Here is a 22096-nt window from a genome sequence, read left to right on the forward strand (position 1 = left end):
GTCCATCTGTTTGCGTATGGAAAGCAGTACTTTTCTTCAACTTTGTGTCCATCATCTCCCATAGGTTGGACCAAAAATTCCCCACAAATCTGGAATCCCTGTCACTAATAATGGAAGTAGGCAAACCAAAGTGAATCCATACATGATGAAAAAATAATTCAGCAGTTTGTTCAGCAGTTATAGTTTTCTTACAAGGCATAAGTATACACATTTTGCTGAAACGATCAACTACTACATATAAATAATCATGCTGCTTTCGTGATTTTGGCAAACCTCCTACAGAATCCATAGAGATGCTCTCCCATGGTCTAGAAGGTACCGGCAAAGGAGTATACAAACCAAGCTTCCTGTTGCTAGGCTTGCTTGTAGCACATAATGAACAACCTCTTATGAACCTTGAAATAGAATCTACCATGCGAGGCCAATAACAATACCTCTGTAGATGTGCAACTGTTTTGCTCACACCAAAATGGCCAGCAATAAGAGAAGAATGAGCTTCTCTTATGACATTAATCCTCTCTCCCTGTGGTATACACAACTTGCCCAAATGAAACAGCAAATTGTTATGCATGTGATAGTCATTTTCCTCTACATGATTCCCTTTACTCAAGTTAGCATACACATCTTTAAAGTCATCATCAGATGCATATTGTTCTATGTAACTATCATGTACAATGGAAGCATTCTTAAGTAAAGTAACAGCACCAATAATAGGCCTTGAAAGCATATCAGCAACCTTATTCAAAGTACCTTTCTTATACCTTATTACCAAATGGAACTGTTGCAAGAAGCCCATCCATCTGAAGTGTCGTGACTGTTGTAACTTGCTTTGTGATTGCAAGTACTGTAAGGGTTGATGGTCGGTATGTATAACAGTTTCTTTGCCCATCAAGTAGTGTTTCCACTTTTTGACGCTTTGTACCAACGCATACAACTCCTTATCATATGTAGGATAATTTATAACAGCACCATTAAAAGTTTCAGAATGAAAAGCAATAGGCTTACCATGCTGTAGAAGAACTGCACCCATAGCATAATCACTAGCATCAGTTTGTATCTCAAATGGCTGTCTCAAATCCGGTAATGCAAGGACTGGAGCTGAACTAATCTTCTCTTTCAAAGATTCGAAAGCTTTTTGCTACTTGCCTCCCCATTGGAAAGCATGCTTCACACTTGTCACTGCATGCATAGGAGTTGCTATAGAAGAGAAGTTAGAGATAAACTTCCTCCAATATTGAGCTGCACCCAAAAAACTTCTTACCTCTGTTATGGATTTGGGAGTAGGCCACTTCACAATAGCCTCAATCTTAGCAGGATCAATTCTCAAAGCACCTCCTCCTACTGTGTGTCCCAAATAAACCAAAGAAGTCTTTCCAAATTCACACTTTGACATTTTAAGAAATAATTGATTCTTCTTCAAAACATCAAGTACTTTTCTAACATGCATGACATGATCTTCTCTAGACTTGCTGAAAATTAAGATGTCATCTAAGTAGACAATAACGAAATCATCAAGAAAAGGACGCAAGACATCATCCATTACCCGCATGAAAGTTGCAGGTGCATTGCACAAACCAAACGGCATCACAAGCCACTCAAAGAGTCCTTGTTTGGTTTTAAAGGCTGTCTTCCAAATGTCACTTTCTTCAATTCTTACTTGATGATATCCACTGCGCAAGTCTAGCTTAGTGAAATATCGAGCATCTTTTAGCTGTTCTAGCAAATCATCTATCCTTGGGAGTGGGTAACGATTCTTTACCGTTATCTTGTTCAAGGCCCTGAAATCAACACACATATGCCAAGTGCCATCTTTCTTTGTAATCAATACAATCGGTGACCCACATGGCGAAGTACTTGGCCTTATGAAACCCTTGTCCAACAAGTCCTTGCTTTGCTTCTTTATTTCAACATTCTCCATAATAGACATGCAGTACATGCCTATGTTTGGAAGAGGACAATCTGGATGCAAATGGATTTCATGCTGAATCTCCCTCTTAGGAGGCAAACCTGTTAGCTCCTGAAACATCTCATGATATGCATCAACTACATCATACAGATCTGATTTAAGTTTTGGATCACAATTGTCAAATGACTCATGATTCACATCAACCTTGGGCTTAATCATAAGAAGAACAAAATTCTTACTTGAATTGACCAGCCTTTTTACTTGTCCTGCATTCACCATCGCTATATTTGTCTTCTTGCGATGAGCTCTAACAATGAACTCCTTGCCATCTTTGAACATATGATATTTGTTTTCATGGTGATGAAAGATAGCTTTCCTGTCAAACAAGTAAGGACTTCCCAAAACAATTCCTGCTATATCAAAAGGTACCATATCAAGTTGAACTGTGTCAATAAAATGTGCAGTAATTGCAAAGCGCAATGTGCACTTTCTTGAAACTTGTAAATTTGCATCCTTGCAAATCCATCCAAGTGGATATGGCTTCGGATGTGGAACGGTCTCAAGTTTAAGCTGCTTGACCAAGTCCTCTGATATAAGGTTTGCTTGTGACCCACTATCAAAAAGTGTGTCAATTTTAGTATGTTTTGAAATCACCCTCACATGAAACAGTTCAATTCTTTCTTCCTCATTAGGAGCTTGTACATGGCAGCTTGAGGTACTAGTGCTGGCTTGAGTTTCAATTTCTTTTCCCTTCAAGTTTTTCAAACCCATGGCTGCAATTTTGGTTTCATCACCTGAATCTTCCCCTAAATCTTGTGGTGTAGATGTAGTAGCAGCAGTTTTCTGTTTCCCTTTGGATTTGTTAAATTGAAGTCTTTTTTCAGGATATGATTTCCAACAGTTTTTCTCCTCATGGCTTGGTTTAGAACAGTGTTTACAGATCACTTTCTCACTCTCCTGTTTGACAGATGCATTCTTTTTGCTCTTTCCCTTGGAGGTTTTCTCTTTGTTTTTCCCCTTGGGGGGCTTGTTTCTACCCTCTTCAAATGTGTTTTTTCCCCTTGCCTCTAAATAGGTGGCCTGGACACAAACCTCGTCCAGGCTAGTAGGGTTAAACATCAAGATGGTGTGTCTAAGGTAGCTATGCAAGCCACCGATGTATTTCAACAAGGTTTCTTGGGTCTGTAAATCTACCCCTAACAAGAGAGCTCTTCTCCTGAATTCTTGGGTGTAGTCTTGGACACTCTGACCCTTAAGTTGTCTGAAATTTTGCCAATTCATAATGGCCTTCTGCATGTGAGCAAGATGATAAAACTGTTTTTTAATGGCTAACAGAAATTCAGGCCATGTTAAGGTAACCTTACCAAATTTCTTGATCTCCTCTTTAGTCTTGGCCTCCCACCAGACCAATGCTGCTCCATCCATTCTCAAAGAAGCCAACTGAATCTTTGTGGCATCATCATGCATATTCTGGATCCTCAAGTAAACTTCCAACTTCTTAATCCAGTTGTCAAGCTTTTCTGCATTCACTTCACCATTAAACATAGGTAATTCGAATTTTACATCAAGCTTCAAAAAAGGACTTTTTCCAGAGGATCTATGCTTATGAACAGAAGAAGACGAAGATGAAGAGGAAGAAGGTGAAGATGGGGGTGGTGGATCACCATTTCCTCCATGTCCTTTCTTGGAATGATCATCATCCTTCTTACCTCCTGAAGATCCCTCTCCTTCATGTGGATGTTTGGACCCTTCTCCAGCCAATTTCTCATTTCTTTCTTGGTACAATATCCTCACCATTTCAGTGAGGTCCAAGAAAGCCTTTCTGAAGACTCTTTCTTCTTCTCTCGGATCTGTCTCTGTAGGAATTTCTCCTTCATGTTCAGACATCCTTGAAGCTTCTGCTGAGACTCTTGAGGGTGAAATTGAAGGTGGAGGTGATGGCTCTCTGGCCTTCCTTGACTGAGGATTCTCTCGTTCTCTAGTCAACTGTCCTTCCCCTCTTTTGAGTTTCAACCTGGTAAGCATCAATACTTTGCAAGACAGTTAGAAGATCTTTGCACAAAACCCCGATGCTCTGATACCAACTTGATCTGAATTTGAAACTACTTGAAATTTGTTTGCAAGGTATTCAATTCAGAATTAAACATGTTTAAAAGATTTCCATGTCTTGCAGAAAGAAAACACATGAAATTTTCAGTTGTTCATGACCCATTTAAGCATAGCAGAGTTATTTCCTTTTACTGTTTAACACATTAAAACGAATTTGATCTACAAAATAAATCAACCACAAATGCAAAAGAAGTTGATAAAGCAGTTCACCCCCTCTAGGGCTACGTTTGCTGGGTCCAAAGCTCCCAACCGGGCTTGTCCTTGTTTTTATTAAATGTTCAAATTGAAAATATAGCTGAATAGAAGCATCTACAGGAGAAATAGATGGTAAAAATGGATTCAGAACACTTGAATCCTTCAGGATTGACTATTGGATCACCTCCAATGGATACTTGCAACCGTATACAGTCTTCACAAAACTGGGCCCTGGTGGCTCCTAGAACTTTCACGGCTCTAAAACCTCTGCAAATGACCTCAGATGGCTGTAAGACCTGCACCAATGGCTTTAGAAGGTTGAAAATACCAAAAAAAATAAAAAATAAAAAATAAAATAAAATAAAATAAATAAATAAATAAAAATAAAATTCGTCCAAAACTGACTTTCCTAGCCAAAGTTATGGCCATTTAAAGTTTCTCCAGTTTTTCCCTAGAAAAACTCCAGCTAACTTTAGTTAACTCCAGATAGCTCCGCCAATTATGGTGGGTCCGCCAAATTTGGCGCTCCTGCCAAAATTCCTCCAACTTAACTGCAGTTACATTTAATGTTTGGTGGTTGCCTTGGATTTCGTGCCCGACAGAATATTCCTTTTTTAATTTTTTTTTTTAAATTAAAATTTCTAATGTTATGGACAAATTCTTCTTTTTGCCATAACTTCCTCATACGGCGACCGTTTTTCGAACCGTTTGCGGCGCCGGAATCGGGAAGACGAGCACTTTCCAGTCATTCAACTTTGAACCACTTCTAAGCACTTTAAATTTTGAGCATTTTACGACACTTAGGACATGAACACCTGATCATTTCGGAAGAAAGAGATTTTGTAACCGTCGTTTAAATTTGTTATAAAAAAATTCGATGTGATGGAGGGGCTCCGATGTTGTTGGCATTTGGTCATGAGGACTCAGTGGACCAAGGTCGAGAAACCAAGTTCTATGGAGCTAATAAGAAGAGAGAGACATCGTAACTTTGTTTTTAATTTGAAATTTGAAGAAGTTCCGATGAGAGGAGCTCTGATGGGGAGAGGCACTTGATTGCAAGCATTCAAAATAACTAAGGATAAAGTGCGAATACAAAGGGAGATAGGGTCCCGACGGGAGCATGAAGGCTTTAGCACCCAAGAATTAAGCCTACATTCACAACATTCAGTCCTATAGGGGAGAAATGGTAAGGGGTCCAAACTCAAAATGGGGTGAAGTCATCAGAACTCTGAAGATTTGTACGACTTTTCTAAAGAAAGTTACGACGAAGGAAGGCTTTGCTATTATAGCACTCAAGTGTTATACTGACGGTCCCAAGCGGCACTCCCATGGAGGTAAAACAAGAGGAGCGCTAAGAGAAAAGGGTCTAAGAGCATCGGGATGATATGATTTTGTAATGTTTGTTTCAAATGGAGTTACGATGGATGAAGGCTCTGGTACTGTAGGGCTGCCACCCCTCCCCCCCGCCCCCACAAAGCTCTGTACTAGTGGTCATAGGTGGTGGTTCTATGGTATATGAACAATAAGGAGCTAAGCACAGAAGGGTTAGAGGTGTCATAACTTTGGATTTTTGTAGCAACATTTAAAATAAAGTTACAATGCGCCGCGACTCTGAAATTGCACCATGTAAATGTTAAGAGATGTATTGGGCTCTGATACTGTGCCGTATAGGTAATAAAGGGGTGGATGGGTCAGAAGTTATGTCACGGGGCACCTTCAATGCCACCATACTTGATGATGGCTAGCTCCAGTAGGGGAAGTTTCAAGTTGTTAAAAGGAGAAAGCGACAAGCGAACTGGCGGGTAACCGTGGAGGGATATCGTGGCCCGATTAGAGGCAATCAGAGGAATTGGTATTCAAGATATTTTTTTGTGTCCATCATGACAACTCACATTTCTCATGTTTTTTTATTTTGTGATTTTTTGCATTTTCAAGAAGAGAATCATATTTGTTTTGTAATCCCATTCGCATGCTTAGACATCTGTGTTGTTCAGGAAACTATAACATTTGAAGATATTTTGTAAGTTGTTTTGCAGCCGAGTTACGTTCTCTATAAATATGTTGACATGTAACAGAATTAAATTGTGCTTTTAAAATCAGAATTTCATCCAATATGTTCCTGAGTGAATGCACATGGCATGCATTAATGTTATTGAACCAATTTATAATGATTTTTGAGTCACCAAATATCTGTAAATGATTGCATGAATGAGCCAGTGCAAAATGTAAGAGATGTATGAGGGAAATCAGTTCTGCAAAATTATTAGTTCCCTCTCCTAACCCCATTTGAATTTTGAAGTGGTGGTGTTTAGAAATATGGAATAAGATTCCCCCACCACATCCCTATGCTTGTGCTGCGCCATCGAAATAAGCCCATGGGATAGTAATATCAATAGTTTCATATGCAACTACTCGGTTTGTAGGAGTGTGTTCCTCGTCCGGTAATTCATGATATGCAGTAATGATCTTAGCTGTGATGAAAGGCCATCTAGGCAATTTTCCCCTAAAAATAATCCCATTCCTAGTCACCCAAATGGACCAACAAATAAGGAGAGGAAGACAATGAATTTTTGAATCGTTATTTCCAGCCTGCCAAAGATCCCAAGCTTCAGATACAGTTTGTCCATGCCATCTGATAATTAGAGAAATCACATCTAGGACTTGATTCCAAAGTTGACAATCATCAAGCAAGATAGAAGAAGATGATCATTGGTTTCTTCTATCTGTTGACAAAGCACACACTAGGTCGGGTCGTAGAATGATCGATGCGTAAGGTTGATACTAGTTGGAGTCTTGTTCTGAATGATATTCCACATGAAGAGCCTCGTTCTGAGCGGTGATTTGAGCTTCCAAAACTTTCCCCACCAGTCCAAGAGTACTAGTGGTTTGTGCGCTGAGTGGATTGCGGGATAACCAACTTTTGGGGAGTATATGCGATGATCAGCAGGGGTCCAAATGAGCTCATTGGCTCCTTCTTTTATACGAACATGGGATTCAGACATAACAGTGACATAACCTTCCCAGTCCTGCTGCCATTGTTCGGGGATACCCAAATGCCCCGCTGATAACCAAGGTTGTTCAAATATGGTACTATTCTCCATATCAACCACCTATGCAATCACCTTGATATTCCTATGATTGAGAAAAAGAATAAGATCAGGAGGTAATCGAAACATATTCCCACCTCCCGACTAGGGGTCCAAGCCTATGCACACTGATGAACCATCATTGATTCACCATGCTAATCCATTTCTGATAGTAGGCAAAGTGTGTAATATTGCTCTCGAGACCATGGATATCCCAGTTTGTTGCGAGGAGGGCAAACGAATCCAATCCATAAGTTGATGATGCCAGATATATTTATGATAAGTGACTTTAGTCCAGAGATTTCTTGAAGTGAGTATGAGCCAGCCCATATTGGCAGCAAGTGTATGTGCAAAAGTAGATAAGTCCTCCAGTCCCCATCCACCCCATTTCTTAGGTAGAGCAATATGCTTCCAACCCACCCAGGCAAATGGTTTACCCTCCTTATAACCATTCCAAAGGAATTTGCAACAAATCTTTTGTATTCGAGTTAAGATTCCTTTAGGAATCCAAGCGAGAGACATCCAGTAAACAAGTGTAGCCTCCAAAACTGATTTAATGAGGACTAACCGGCCAGCTCTGGAGAGGAATCTGTGGTTCCAGTTGAGTAATCGTTTCTCGATCTTGACCACGAACCAGATCCAGTCAGCAATCCTGTAACAATGAGGTTTGATCCAGAACCCCAGATATTTGAGTCCATCCTCTAGGTGATGGCTCTGAAAAAGGAAAATTTTTTATGTGCAAACCTTGCTTCATGAGGAGAACAATATTAGCTTGAAATTATATTAAAATATGTTTAATTTAGATGTATGTTTAATATATACATATATATAACTTTATATAAATTTAAATTATCAATAAAATTATTATTATTATTTAAAATTATTAATTACTTTTTGCATAAAAAGCAGGTACTAAGCAACGCCATTGCATATCACTTATTTAAATTTACAATCCAAAAGAATCTCATACACACAATGATATAGATGCAATGTTCTTTGTAAGTTTGTACATGCGTTGTACTTGTTTTGGCTTGAAGGACTTGTAAATACGTGGGAGATAATGTAGTCCCAGGTTCTTCTTAGCGCTAGAAAAACTTGAGACAAAAAATGCTAACTGCGTGTCTCCTTCATATTGCAAAAATATCTTCCACCCCCTAGCCGCTATTAAGAAGAAATGGGGTCCGGCATTGGATAGAGCCCCCGTGCCCTTTATAACTCGGAAACAAACAGATTCTGCTTTGAAGAACATACTATTGAAATTTCACCGGGAGCAACACAAGTTTCTGAAAGGCCCTCACCATCGGAATAGTGAGGACTCCGAAGTCTTCCATCCATTTTCACCTTTATCTTCTTTATTGAGTCACAACAATCCAAGAAGTTTGGTCATGGTGGAACGACTAGATCATAAGATATTGTAAAAAAGAGACAAAGTGAGGCAATGAATTAAACATATAAATAATAGCCTTGTTTATAGAATGTAAGAATATAATGTAGATATAAATGGAAATGGTTACTTAAACTTGGATTTGGTTCTCAAAGAAGAAAATGATGTACTTGCATTTAGCAATTTAGGACAAGTAGATATTTCTTGGGATGACCAATATCATTGGAATTTAGAATTCATGTTATGTTTACCTAAATTTAGTTGGGTAGAAGATGAATTTACTCCTATAGCCAATTACTTCAGAAGAGGATAAGATTCATCTTAAGTAGCCAATTCACTAATGGAGGCATGTGATGCAATATCCCCTAAAATTCATGGAGAACACTAGTGGTAAGAACATGAATCATGTTGTTTCTAGGTGTAGGAATGGGTTACCTAACACAGATCCCCCTAAATCCATGGAGAACACTATTGCACTATACACATAGAATTATATTTCCTCCACATCATTAAATATAATATATGGTATGGAAATTATCATTGCCACTAGTAACTCAACAATGGGGCCAACTACTTCTACTCCATCCACAATTGCTATTGAAACCCTAATAATGTCATTGCTGCCACCACCATTAATCACAACCATGACCACTTTAGGCATGTAGATGAAGGAGGGAGGCATTCTTGTGGGGTCTCTTATTCTCAAGGCTCTCGATGTGCACATTCTTTGATGATGTATGTAAATTATCATATCGATGAGTGCCACAAAAAATATTACTACATTCTATCACATTTCTGCGAGTAATAAATTTCTTTAGAATTTCAGTGGTGCATTATTTTGTGATAATTCATGAAGCCATACATGGTCCATAAAATTTAGATGAATTCAACATGAATAACAAAGAAATATATTGCTAAGGAGTACATTTATCTTCAAATGTTGCAGAGAGACTAAGTTGCATGCAACACTGGTTATACATGGCGATTTTTCTATTAGATATTTATGATTTAGAACGTTATGTTTAACATGAATTTTTAGGTAATAGTTATTATAGTCATTTAATAGAGTAATTCTTCTTTGTTATGGCATATTGATTTTAGCAAAGTAGTAAACAACAGGTTAGAACCAGATTACTCTTTTTTTTTTTTTACATAATGGTAAAATCTAGATCATAATTCAATTGTCAAACTGACAATGAGCACAACCATCATCGACTGCTATCTAAAATGCATGCTGGCTCATCATTGTTAATGAGGGAAAACCACACCAATTACCTTCTAGTCGTCCATAAGGGAGCAAGATTTCACTCCTAGATGCCTTTGGGTCTTGGTTCGTTAACCTATTTTCTTACATTCTAGAAAGAAGAACTCTTAGTCAAATAAAAGCAGTTTTAGAGCATACTCCTAAGCAACATAACTTGATTACTAAGGGGCGAAATCCTTTTTTATATCCATGAAAAAATAAGCTGTAGTTTAACTAGACTTCAAATTTGCTCAGAAAATCATGGAAATTCTAGTAAAAGATTTTAATAAATTCCCGCAATTTTTTTGTAAACTTAAGTTATAGTTATCAAACTTCAAGATTTTGGGTGTCCCCTGAGTTTTTGATGGTGTTGAAACCATTTCCACTATCAAAAACATGATTCAAACACTACTATTCTCAAATTTTTAGAAATTTTTTTACTCGATTTTAGCCATTCCGACAAGGTATACTACACCAAAAATAATATTCCTTATATCAAAGGAGAAATTCCGACATACCCTTGATCTAAACACGAATTCAAAGTCAGTCAATAATTTCAAACAATTTATTATTAAATCTTCAAACGCCCGGAGGCACTATTATTAAATCTTCAAACGCCCGGATCAGTGCCTCGATCCTCGTCTGTTTAATGTTAGCCGTCTATAATTCATCATCGACGGTCAACAGGAAAATATCATAATGCCGCGGATCGAGGCGTCTCAGCCGTCGATCATGAGGCTTTGCAAGGAATACAGTTCGAGATGCGTTTTCGGGTAATCTATAAATACTCTTCGCTCACCGTGAGACCTCACGTCATCGTTACTGTTCATTGTTTTTGCCTGAAATTCCCAGAGGAATTTAGCAAATAGAGAAGGGAAAGAATCGCGAGCAAGGATGTCTGGCCGTGGAAAGGGAGGCAAGGGTTTGGGGAAGGGAGGTGCCAAGAGGCACAGGAAAGTTCTGAGGGATAACATTCAGGGAATTACTAAGCCTGCAATCAGGCGTCTTGCCAGGAGAGGGGGCGTCAAGCGTATCAGTGGCCTCATCTATGAAGAAACCAGAGGCGTTCTCAAGATCTTTTTGGAAAATGTGATTAGGGATGCTGTGACCTACACAGAGCACGCGAGAAGAAAGACTGTGACAGCCATGGATGTTGTGTACTCCTTAAAGAGGCAGGGCCGAACTCTGTATGGCTTCGGAGGCTGAGAAGTCTCACTTTAGCCGGTAATCGTTTCTTCTATTTCTCATCACTCAATTGCTCATGGTGTCTGTTGACACCACCCATTCTCTATTCAGGAAATGGTGACCTTGACAATACCCTAGCACCATTCTCTGTTGTTAGTGTTATTGGCATTACATGGCTTGGAAATCTGCAGTTAGTGGAGGTTTGTTGGAGTAGAAAAATGAGTGAAAAGGAGGTTAGGAAAATTATTAAAATATAGTAGTTATTTTAATTATTCATATTGGATTTCACTATACAATTATAATTCATGGGGTTTCAACATATGTAACTTTTTGTTTCGAAAGTTGTGATGCTATGCTAATTATGCGAGGAGGTAAAACCTGAAATAGGGGTTTTTGCTATATTATCTTTGAAGAGATGATTTGGTGAGCCATCCTTGAAACAATTTGTAATTCATGAGATTTTGAAGGATGAACTATGAATTTAGTTGGTACATTAATTTTATATGCTGTAGATTGGGAGGGAATCTAAGTTAGTTATATATAATTTATTTATATTTTTAATATAGTGAGAAAATCTATCATAATTTAGTGGTGAGGTTAGTTATATATCTCTATATATATATTAATGATTTTTATTAATTTTTGAAGATATTTTATTGTGAAGAGTTTTTTGTTTTTGTTTTTTGGGATAAGGTCTTGTTGTAAAATAGTAATACATAATTGTGAGGTGAAATATCAATGGACCAAAATTGATTAGGTATCAAAATACAACCCATTCTCATTTTTTGGATCTTAGGTAGCATGTTTGCTCTTACTAAGGTGATGGAAGGCTTCATGGACATGAGATCCCATGTGTCATGTTTTTAAAAGTTGTCCATTTGGTCTTGAGCATTTTTTGCCTTTTATGGAGGGAGTCCTATTGATCAAGAATGTGCTATTGGTTGTCATTTAAAAAAATTGTGACATTGTTCTTGTTGTTGTGTTTATCATGGGCTAGTTGATTTACTATCATTTGCACTTGTTGAATTTGGGTTTGTAGATAATCAAATATGGGTGGTAGATTTGCTTGCTTAAGGGATTCATCAAGTGGTTGTTCTAGTTCTCCCACTTCTTTTGGTTGAACAATTAAGGGCTTGGTGGCTTGCTCTTTATGGCCCCCACTATGTTAAGGTCTATTTTGTTGTCTTTACATTGATGTGCCATGCAAAGTTCTTCATTGTGCCTAGTAAGATTGTTCAACAATAATAGCTTTGCCCTTTATCCTCCCATGTTCAAACCCTCCCACATTATAAGGAAGATACTCTAGCCACTTCACATAGGTGTTGCACAACAAATAAATACACATGATTTTCCTTGTTGCCACTCCTTATTTTAACATTAAATTTAATGCTTTATCTAGTTTGATTAGAAACACAAAGATTGAAATGCAATCTTAGGATGACTACATTGCCCACCATACAAACAAACCTACAAAAGGAGCTTTGTAGAGCTATACAACCACACCACTAAGGAGGAAGGCCCTCAACTCATTGGCTTTGTCTACACTTACCCTCTAGTGACCATTGAGCCACCAACCTTTGACTCATTATTGTGTTGTATGGGTTATGGGTTCCCTCACACTTAAGCAATAAGAGAAAATGGGTGATGTTTGTTAGGACCTCCAATAGAAGCCACAAAGCCTTTTCTTTGACATCAATAAGAAATTAATAGAACAAACAAACCAAAGAATCCATAATTATAGCACCATAAATAAGATGTGCACATGAGCTACTTGATCTAATGTGTAGACTAAGACTCTAATGATTGTTTCAAGGAAAGTCCTTTCACCAAAAAGGCACCCTTCACTTTGTGCTTCCAACCTATGAGCCACTCCCATTGAGAAGATTGAAATTGGATCCCAAATCACATTTTGTAGCACCAATGGAGTTTAGACATCTTTGGGTAGCCTCTCATCCATCAAGCTCAACCATTGTGTAAGGTGCAAGATTGACCCTCAAAAGAGGCTTCTTGTGACTTTTGAGGTTGTAATTCCCCCTTTAGACTAGACTCTCATCTTCCATTACTAGAAAATGCAACCTAACACCATTGCCATCTTTGTTATAACCCTTTTCTTCTTTAAGAGGTTTGCTTTTAGAGTGCAAGTGTTGCTTGTTTAAAATGTTATTGCCTTGTAAATATCATGTGGAGGGCTTTTAATGCCCATGTCTTGAACTTTATATATATATATATATATATATATGTTGGTTTTGAAGTTAATATACATTTTTTTTGTAATTTAATTTTAAATTTTAGAAGTATTAAATTGGTTATTAAATTCACACAATTTCTCTTAATATTCTTTATTTTCTCTTTTTTTAAAAGGTTGGAATGGAATTTTAATAGTGAATTTTGATTGTTTTAGTGATTAGGATGGATATTGTGAAATATAGTCATGAATTATGGACTTAATTTTTAGCCATTATAGATTTTATATTAGTTTTTGTATAATGATGGATATAAAATTTTTATGTTCACAAGATCTATAATCATTTTAGTTCATAGAAGTTATTGGTATTTTTATTAGTTCACTTGAAAAGAAAGATTATAATTTAAAAGAAAAAATATGATTTAAAAATGAAAGAAAATTTATGATTTAAAAATAAATATGGAGTTATTCTTGAACTTTTTAAAATGGTTTAAAAAGAAAAAAAATTGAGAGGGATCAAATCTCTTTCTTGAGATGTAACCTTTTAGAGTAAAAAAATTTGATCCCTCTTGGTGTTTGGTAGATCTAGATTTAAGAAGGCTTAGAGAAGAATACCATGGGTTGAAATTTGAAAATGTTATTTTATTTTTATTTTTATATTATGGCATTTTGTTTTGATCGAATCCAAATGTTAAACAATACATCTCTACCATATTGGGTTGGAGAGTGTCTCTGCCTGTAATTACTACTTATATAATCTTCATGGTACATTAACAAATAAATTTTTGTTATGAATCAATTACGCAAATTTGCCTCATATAATGATGACCTCACCACATTCCTTATGTTATATGTTATGGGCTTTCTACCAAGGTCTTATAATTAGGGAAAACTCCACAGTTAAGTGTGCTTGAGCTAGAGGTGATTTGGGGTTGGTGACCTCTTGGGAAGTCTTGGTTACTGGGCGCAAGCCGTGGAAGTGATGATTGATGCTATGTGATTCATTTCACTAATTTCAATTCCACTTCTTCATCTTTGTGAGCATTACTTAATGCAATGAGTGCTAAGTGGATTATTAAAAAATCATGAGAAATTAGTCAGTTACGATTTCATGGAAATGGTCATAGGGGAATGACTTAATGCATTTGAATCCCAAAAAATGATAACTAATATAGTGCACTTCGAAAACCCTTCAATACTTAAATTCAAAAGAGTGAAGAGAACTCTACTTGAATGATTCATGAGTTCACAATATTTGCAAATGGGGTAGTGAGCTAAGTGGGCTTCATTGTAGGGAAAACTCCATAGTTAAGTGTGCTTGAGCCAACGACGGTTTGGGATGGGTGACCTCTTGGGAAGTCTTCGTTACCGGGTGTAAACCTCGGAAGTGATGATTGACATTTGGTATTCATTTCACTAGTTTTAATCCCACTTCACCCCTGTGAGCATCACTTGATGCAATGAGTGCTAAGTGGACTATTCAAAAATCATGAGAAATTAATCAGTTACGACTTCCTCTCATGGAAATGGTCATAGATAAATGACTTAACGTAGTTGAAACCCAAAAAATGATATTTGATATTTTCATTATTTTGAACTTCATTTTGAGTAATGCTCTCCAACATAGTATGATAGAGATGCTGTAATGTAATGTCGTGTAAACATTTTAACTTGGTTAAAATAAATAAAAAGAAGAGAATGGTTGTCTTCTATTCTTGGATGTTCTCATCTCGAAAAAGGTGGATGGTTCCTTTTCTCATCAGGTGTATAGAAAGAAGACGCATACTGAGCAATACTTGCATGCTTCTTCACACCATTTCCCTGCTCAGAAGTTAGGGGTCCTTAGCACGCTTGCCACCCGTGCCGTTAGAATTTCTGATGAGGAGAGCCTGGAAGCGGAAAAGGCTCACCTCCTAGAAGTCTTCGAGAAGAATGGTTACGATAGGCACTTAGGTCAAAAAGCCTTCCTCAGGGCCAAGAAGGAGCCTTCGATCCGGGAGGTTCCCAATGATCATACCATGGGTGTGAACCTTCCGTACATCCAAGGAACCACGGACAGGATTGCAAGGATTTTAAGGAAGTATGATGTGCCCGCAACCTTTAGACCTCTCAATACTATCCGTGGATCCCTCAGGTCTGTGAAAGACCCGATTGACCCTAAGGACATGAAGGGTGTCTATGTCATTCCCTGTTCCTGTGGAACCCCTTATATTGGTGAGACTGGTCGCTCTATTAATCAGCGTATTAGCGAGCATTCGGCTGACTTGAGGCATGGGAGGACCAAGTCCTCAGCCCTGGCTGAGCATGCGGGAAAGACTATGCATCATGTATGTATAGAGGAGGCTCAAGTCATTGCTAAAATTGCGCAATTTCACCATCGCAAATTTAGAGAGGCCCTGGAGATTGAGAAAAGGCCGAACAACCTTAATAGGGATGATGGCTGGAAGATTAGCAGTTGCTGGGTCCCAGCCTTGTCCTCCTAGCCCCCTCAACCCCCTTTTTGTTAGGTCTGAGGGTTTCTATCTTCCCCCTCCTAATTTTTTCTTCTGGCAGCCTTTTTTCCCATTATTTGGTGGTTTGAGTCTTTATTATGTTATTAGTATCGGGTCATTACTATATTAACCTTACTTATGTATGATACTATTGGGCATAGATTTTGGCTATATTAACCCTAGATTTGAGTTTTTTCCCTTTGTCATCCTTATAAATATTAATGACATTATTAACTTGAGTAAAAATTTGGAATAAATAATTATGTATTGAAATTTGATGATTATTAGATATTGACCTTTAAGATATAGTATGATATACCATATTATGAGTACAGTAGTAAACTATCAACCATAAATTATGGTAAACTCTTATAGGTAATAATATATTAACCTAAGGTCTGGGTTAATTTATAATAAATAAAGATCTAATTGATGATATAACAATATTATTAGTTATATTATTATTAACAGACTTGTTTGTAACTACTCTAAATTATGGTTTTACCTATTATAATTAGATTCTAGGAACATTATTGGTTTTACATTCTAACTTGATTTATTAACTATTAAAAAATTGATTATTTGATAAATTTATATAACTTATTAATTTATTGGACCAATATATTTAAATATTATATATGATATATTACCTAAGACCATTAAATAATTATTACACTATTATCTAATATAACGAGATTCTAAAAGTAAAAATGATTGATTACCTCTACTTGTATTTTTAATATTTAAATATAGATTAATTAATATATATTATGGGATTAAGAATTAAATAAGGATTAATACTGGTATTTTATAATATAAATTAATTATTACACAATTACCTAACATAACTATATTCTATAATTAATAATGATTATTTCCTTTACTTGTATTTTATATTAATTAAATATAGATTAATTAATATGTGTTATGTAATATAATGACCATCTTAATTAAATATAGATTAATACTTGTATTTTATAGGAATTAAATATAGATTAATTATTATATACTATGAGATATAATGACCATCATAATTTGATAATTGGATAATAATAATATTATACCTTTTTAGTTTAGATTACTATTCCGAGAAATATTAATTAACGAAGTTAGTGGTTTGACCAAGATCATTCGGTCAAAAGTAGCCGTTAGCATTTTAGCTGTTGGAGTCTCTGCACACGCTATTTAATCTCGCTAAGCCAGATTGGTTCCTCAACTTGTCCTGACGATGAACCACATTGGTTGGTTCGAAACGCGTCGACACAAGATTGGTTATGTGATTATGCCGAAGATTATCTAACAAGAAAATTAGTATTTTCTTAATTTTTATAAATTATTATCGATAGTTTTTGAACTCCAAGTTTATGAGAACCTATGGTATTAATGTGAAATATAGCTTATTTAAAGGGGGCAATTAAACCATCTTAACTTCGGATCTACCAAGTGTTGAGAGAGATCAAATATTTTGAAATGCAAATTTTTTTGAGTGAAAAAGAGTTTTGATCCTTGTCGGTGCTTTGTAGATCTAGAGATAAGATGGATCTATTGAAAAATGTGTAACTAGGTTTGGTCTTCATTAGTATGAAATGTATTCTTGTATATATAAAATGAAAAAAAATTATTATTATTATTAGAGCATGGGTTTCGTGCTCAAGTTCTTTTATTTTTAGGTCAAGCACCCATTGAGTGCTTCTAGGGTTTGTCCTATGTAGAAGAGTCATTGTCGTATATGGAAGACCCTATGGGCACATTGTAAATTGTAAAAGAAAATTTATTTTTGATTTTTGAAAATGTCAAAATACCTCCAAGATCAAGTTGGCCTACATAAGTTGTCAAGTTGGCCTACATGAAGAGCCACGTCCACCCTTGAAGGAAGCCTATGTATAAGAGGAACTTGTCCTCCATTTGGATCATTCACTCACTCATCTCTCATGTGAAGAAGGAAGTAGAAGGAGGTTGAATAAGGAAGTGCAAAGAAGAGAAGGACAAAGAAAGTCAAAGTGTTTGGGTCTCTCTACATTCTTTTGGAAGTGCGAAGTCAGGGTTTTTGCGCTGGACAAGTTTGAGGTTCGGTTTTGGAAGCAAGAAGAGAAGGAAGGCAAGCGAAGGTCTCTTAGGGCTTCCTACTAGCCCTAGGACTTGAGTCAAGGCAGGTGAGGTCAAGGGGAATGCAGTTAGAGGGATATCGAAGTCTCCAATAGAAGTAGCGTTAGTTGCTAGGGAGCATAATTTCGGATTTACTGGGAAGTTGAAAATATTGTTGCAGAAAGACTTGATCTTGGAGGGTATTTGTCTGAGTCTAGGTCATGGTATTTGTCAATTGAAAGATCTAAAAGATAAGAAGAGATTGTTGGGTTTTCCCCTCAAGAGGAGGGCTTTTGGCCCTAGCTTGCAGCCTATATACTATGTCATTGTTTTCACTGTTTTTTTATAGATGTTTGATGTATTGCACATTAGAATAAGAAATATCAAAGCTAATAAGTAAAAAGACAACATAGGTAGTTATCAAATTAAGAGAATTAACATATACATTGCCCTACTGAATTCTCAACATGATCTAGGCTAGTTTTACATTAGTGAGTGAGTATTGACTACAATGTTGATGATCTAGAGGGCAAGAAACCACTCATTGAGTGCTTTTGATTTTAAATGAAAGAATATTATGTTTTTTTGCGTCGAGAGATGTTCTCCAACTTAGTATGGAAGAGATGTAATGTCTTATTATGTTATGTTATGTTATCTAAACATTTTTACTTCAAAAGTAAAAATTAAAAATAAAAGCCACCCCAATATGGAAGAGATGTTGTAATGTTATGTAACCGACATAGATCCATCTTAACTCCGGATCTACCAAGTATCAAGAAGAATCAAATTTCTCTCTTAAGGTGCAAACCTATTTTATAATGAAAAGATATTTGATCCCTCTTGGCGCTTAATAGATCCAAGTTTAAGATGGATTTAAGTTGGTTTAATTATTAGCCTTTAAATATCAAGGTTAGATCGAGTGGTTGAGGTGGGTTGTTAATTCCCTCAGCGCTAGTGTTCGATTCCCCAAAATGGCATGCTTAGCCCGTATTGATTAGGCCCAAGGGATAGGCGGCGTGAGGGAGTTTTCACTTCGTCCATGGTCAATATGGGATGTATTGGCTCTTGCTTAGTCGTTGGGTCATTACTATAAACAAAAAAAATATTAACCTTTAAATATGTCACATTAGAGAAGAATACCATAGGCTTGAGAATTTTATGTTTTTATTAAATTTTATTTTGTTTTATTTTGACTAAGTCAAAATGTTAAACATTACATCTCCCCCGTACTGAGGAGAGTGCCTATCAATGCAAACATTTTGACTTTGTCAAATAAAAATACAATAAAATAAAATGAAATTATATTTTTCCCAAAGAAAAAATCGTCATTTTATTCAACTTGAAAACCAAGGAACAAAATTACATTTTGCAAATACCTAAAAGTATTTGATCATATCAGTTTTTCGACCAATGCACAAAAAGAGAAACAAAAAATAAAATAAAATTACATAGAATTGTCGGGGTTAAGTGTGATAATAATAAGTTAGTTTCCTCTTTTTTCCTTTCGTTTTTCCACCTTTCACCAAACTCCTTGATTGGGGTTGGCTGATACTATTTCTAGTTGGTTGTCTTCCACTTTCGAGGGGACTTTTTTATCTGAATCTGAACCCTCAAATGTATGGTTCACTTTATGCCCCTTACTTCCTTTTGAAAGGGTATGACCGCCTTTTGTTGCTCTGCTACTATGATCTCAACTACTCCTTGGATGTCGCTGTTTTCCTCATGTTGATTTTTCGGAGTTTGTATCACTATTAAATCAATGGTTTTTTCAGCATGTTTAGCAAGATCCTTTCGCTTCTCTTCTCCCTCCTCCATTTGGTAGCCTTGTTGATTTTGTGCTTCTAGTTGTTGAAGACTCTCATCTATTTCTTCATCTTCGTCTGAAGAATGCGGATCTGAAAATTGCTATGCTTTTGGCTTTTGCGATCTTGTCTTTGTCATTTTTTTTTCGCTTGAGGGCATGAGTTCTGCAGGTGCCCTGTCTGATGGCACATTTGACACCTAAATGCAGTATTTTAAAAGTCTAGCCACTGTGTCCACTTGAAATCTTGATGAGTAAAATGGATGCAATCAAATCTATCATAAGAATCCTTCTTCTTCTTCTTTTTTTTTTATTTGTTTCGAGGGCAAAACTTGAGAAAAGGTTTGCACTTCCAAGGATTTGATCTCTCAACACTTAATAAATATAAAGTTAAGAATACAGGAGGGGGAGGGATTCTCTTTAATGCCAAATGAATAATAGTGGATAAGTATGCATGGGGACTTGGTATCAAGACCAACAACCAAGTGGAAGTTTATAACTTGTATATGGGACTCCTAGCCAAGAAGAGGGGAGTTAAATGCATCACAATCTTGGGTGACTCCTATTTGATTATTAGACACCTAAGAAGCTCTTCCCCTACTCAAGACAACCATCTAAACCAAACCCTTCTCCGTGCTCAAAGTATTCTTCCTTCCTTTGAAAGCTTTCAAGCTTGGCACATCCTCTGAAACCTTAATACAGAAGTTGATCTGATGGAAAAAAAAGCTTGTTGTTTATCTGAGGGAAAATTGGAAATTAATGGGGCTCCTAGTCTTAGCCCTATACCCTAACCCTTCCCTATGGCTAGCCCCCCTATGTACCCCCTTATCCACTCCCTTATCCTTAGATAAAAAAGAATGTTTTAGGCACCCTCGTCATCCCTTGTCACTCCTCAAACGTCGACATTACAATTTCTCACTGTCCTCCTCCGCCCATTGGTGTGATAACACATCTCCCCACTCCCCTGCCACGCGGCGCACAAGATCCCCTCCATGTGATGCCATATGAACCGAGTTTGCGGTTAAGCGTGAGAGTCTTCATGTTGGCTTCAAGATTCATGGTTCATTGCAGGTTAGCGAAGTTGGTTTCCATGCGAGCCCTCTCTCCCTGCGTGCAACATTTACTCCTCATGGCTCCGACTAGACAACCCAACTGCTTGAGCCTCTGTCTGTGAATTATGGCCGCTCTCTCTCCACCCAGGGAAATGATGATCCCGTATTGGGATCCTGGAGGCTTGGGCTTGATTTTGCAGGGACACAGTTATATATTGCAGAAGAGTTCTCTGTCCCATCCCATTCTCATGGTGAATTTCATCTCGGGTTGGATTAGGTTATGTTCGCTTAGTGTAAAGATCTTGGATATCTCTTTGGGGTACGAGACTTCGGTCCAATTTTGGGTCTGGGTCTGCGTCCTCCCTTTTCGTTAGTACTTCAGGTTGCTCGGGCAGGGTTAGGGGTGGTTCTCACAGGAAAATATATATTGGTGCACCACATTACAAAGGCATTTTGGGAGGATGGCTTCAAGTTCATGGGGAAGCCGATGCCCTCGCACTGGCTGGGTGTCGGAGAAGGAGGCATCACGCCAAGCTTTGGGTTGTCAGCGATATTTTCCACCCTCCTTGACTCCGACTGTGTGCGTGCAATGTGCAAAGGAGCTGACAGAAATCAAGGTGGAGCTCTCAGATATAAAGGACCTGTTGTATTGTCAAAGGGTGGTGGCCTACGAAAACTCAGAGACTATTGATGCCAAAGGTAGACAAGTTGCGAAGCTTGAGGATGAGGTTGGTGCACTGCGCTCCATGATCAAAGACCTTCAACTCCAGATGGACAAATCGAGAACCCCTCCGAAAGAACATAGTAACCCTTCTGAAATCCATATTTTGGGCATTTACCTCAATCCCCTGACTGATTCTCATGCTTAGCTTCATCTTGCTATGTCTGGTTTTTATTATGTAATCCTGTTGTCTCAATTTTTCCGAATATATACTAGTAGGATAAATAAGAGTACTGCATCAGTTGTATCCTTTTGTATTGATCATGAACAATTGGGCTTTGCTACTTAGGCTGAAAATGGCAAAATAGAAGCCCATGGGCAAATTGCAATGTAACTCCCCCGTGTATTTTGTTGTGATCAAGTGCAGAATTAACATAACAAGTACTCATTATTGTTAAAAAATAAATATAAAATTAAGAAAATCTCTTTTCCAAGTGCAAAACTTGAAAAAAAAAGTTTACACTCCAAAAATTTGATATTTCAACACTTAATAAATACAAAATTAAGATAAATCTAAACTGCTATAAAATCTTAAAATTATTCACGCCATCAACGGGTCCTCATTTGGCTTAGAGTTGTCTAAGGGCGTAAAAGTGATACCGTAGTGTTGGGGTTGGGCATCTGCAAAATCTAAGCAGTGAGCCCATACGTT

General features: G+C 37.2%; 1 protein-coding gene across 1 annotated transcript; it reads left to right on the forward strand.

The window, feature by feature from the left end:
• The first annotated feature begins 10715 nt into the window (after positions 1–10715).
• On the forward strand, positions 10716–11590 carry LOC149186205 (histone H4-like). The gene has a single exon (XM_089412588.1). The coding sequence runs from the start codon at positions 10818–10820 to the stop codon at positions 11127–11129; it is 312 nt and encodes a 103-aa protein (XP_089268714.1). The 5' UTR covers positions 10716–10817; the 3' UTR covers positions 11130–11590.
• The last annotated feature ends 10506 nt before the right edge of the window (positions 11591–22096 follow it).

This window comes from Pinus tabuliformis, chromosome 3_1 (genome assembly GCF_031772625.1).
Source record: "Pinus tabuliformis cultivar Carrire ecotype Pingquan chromosome 3_1, CPIR1, whole genome shotgun sequence".
Classification (NCBI taxonomy): Eukaryota; Viridiplantae; Streptophyta; class Pinopsida; order Pinales; family Pinaceae; genus Pinus; species Pinus tabuliformis.

Excerpts from the sequence above, each read along its gene's own strand:
- LOC149186205 (XM_089412588.1), top strand. The coding sequence starts at position 10,818 with ATGTCTGGCCGTGGAAAGGGAGGCAAGGGTTTGGGGAAGGGAGGTGCC.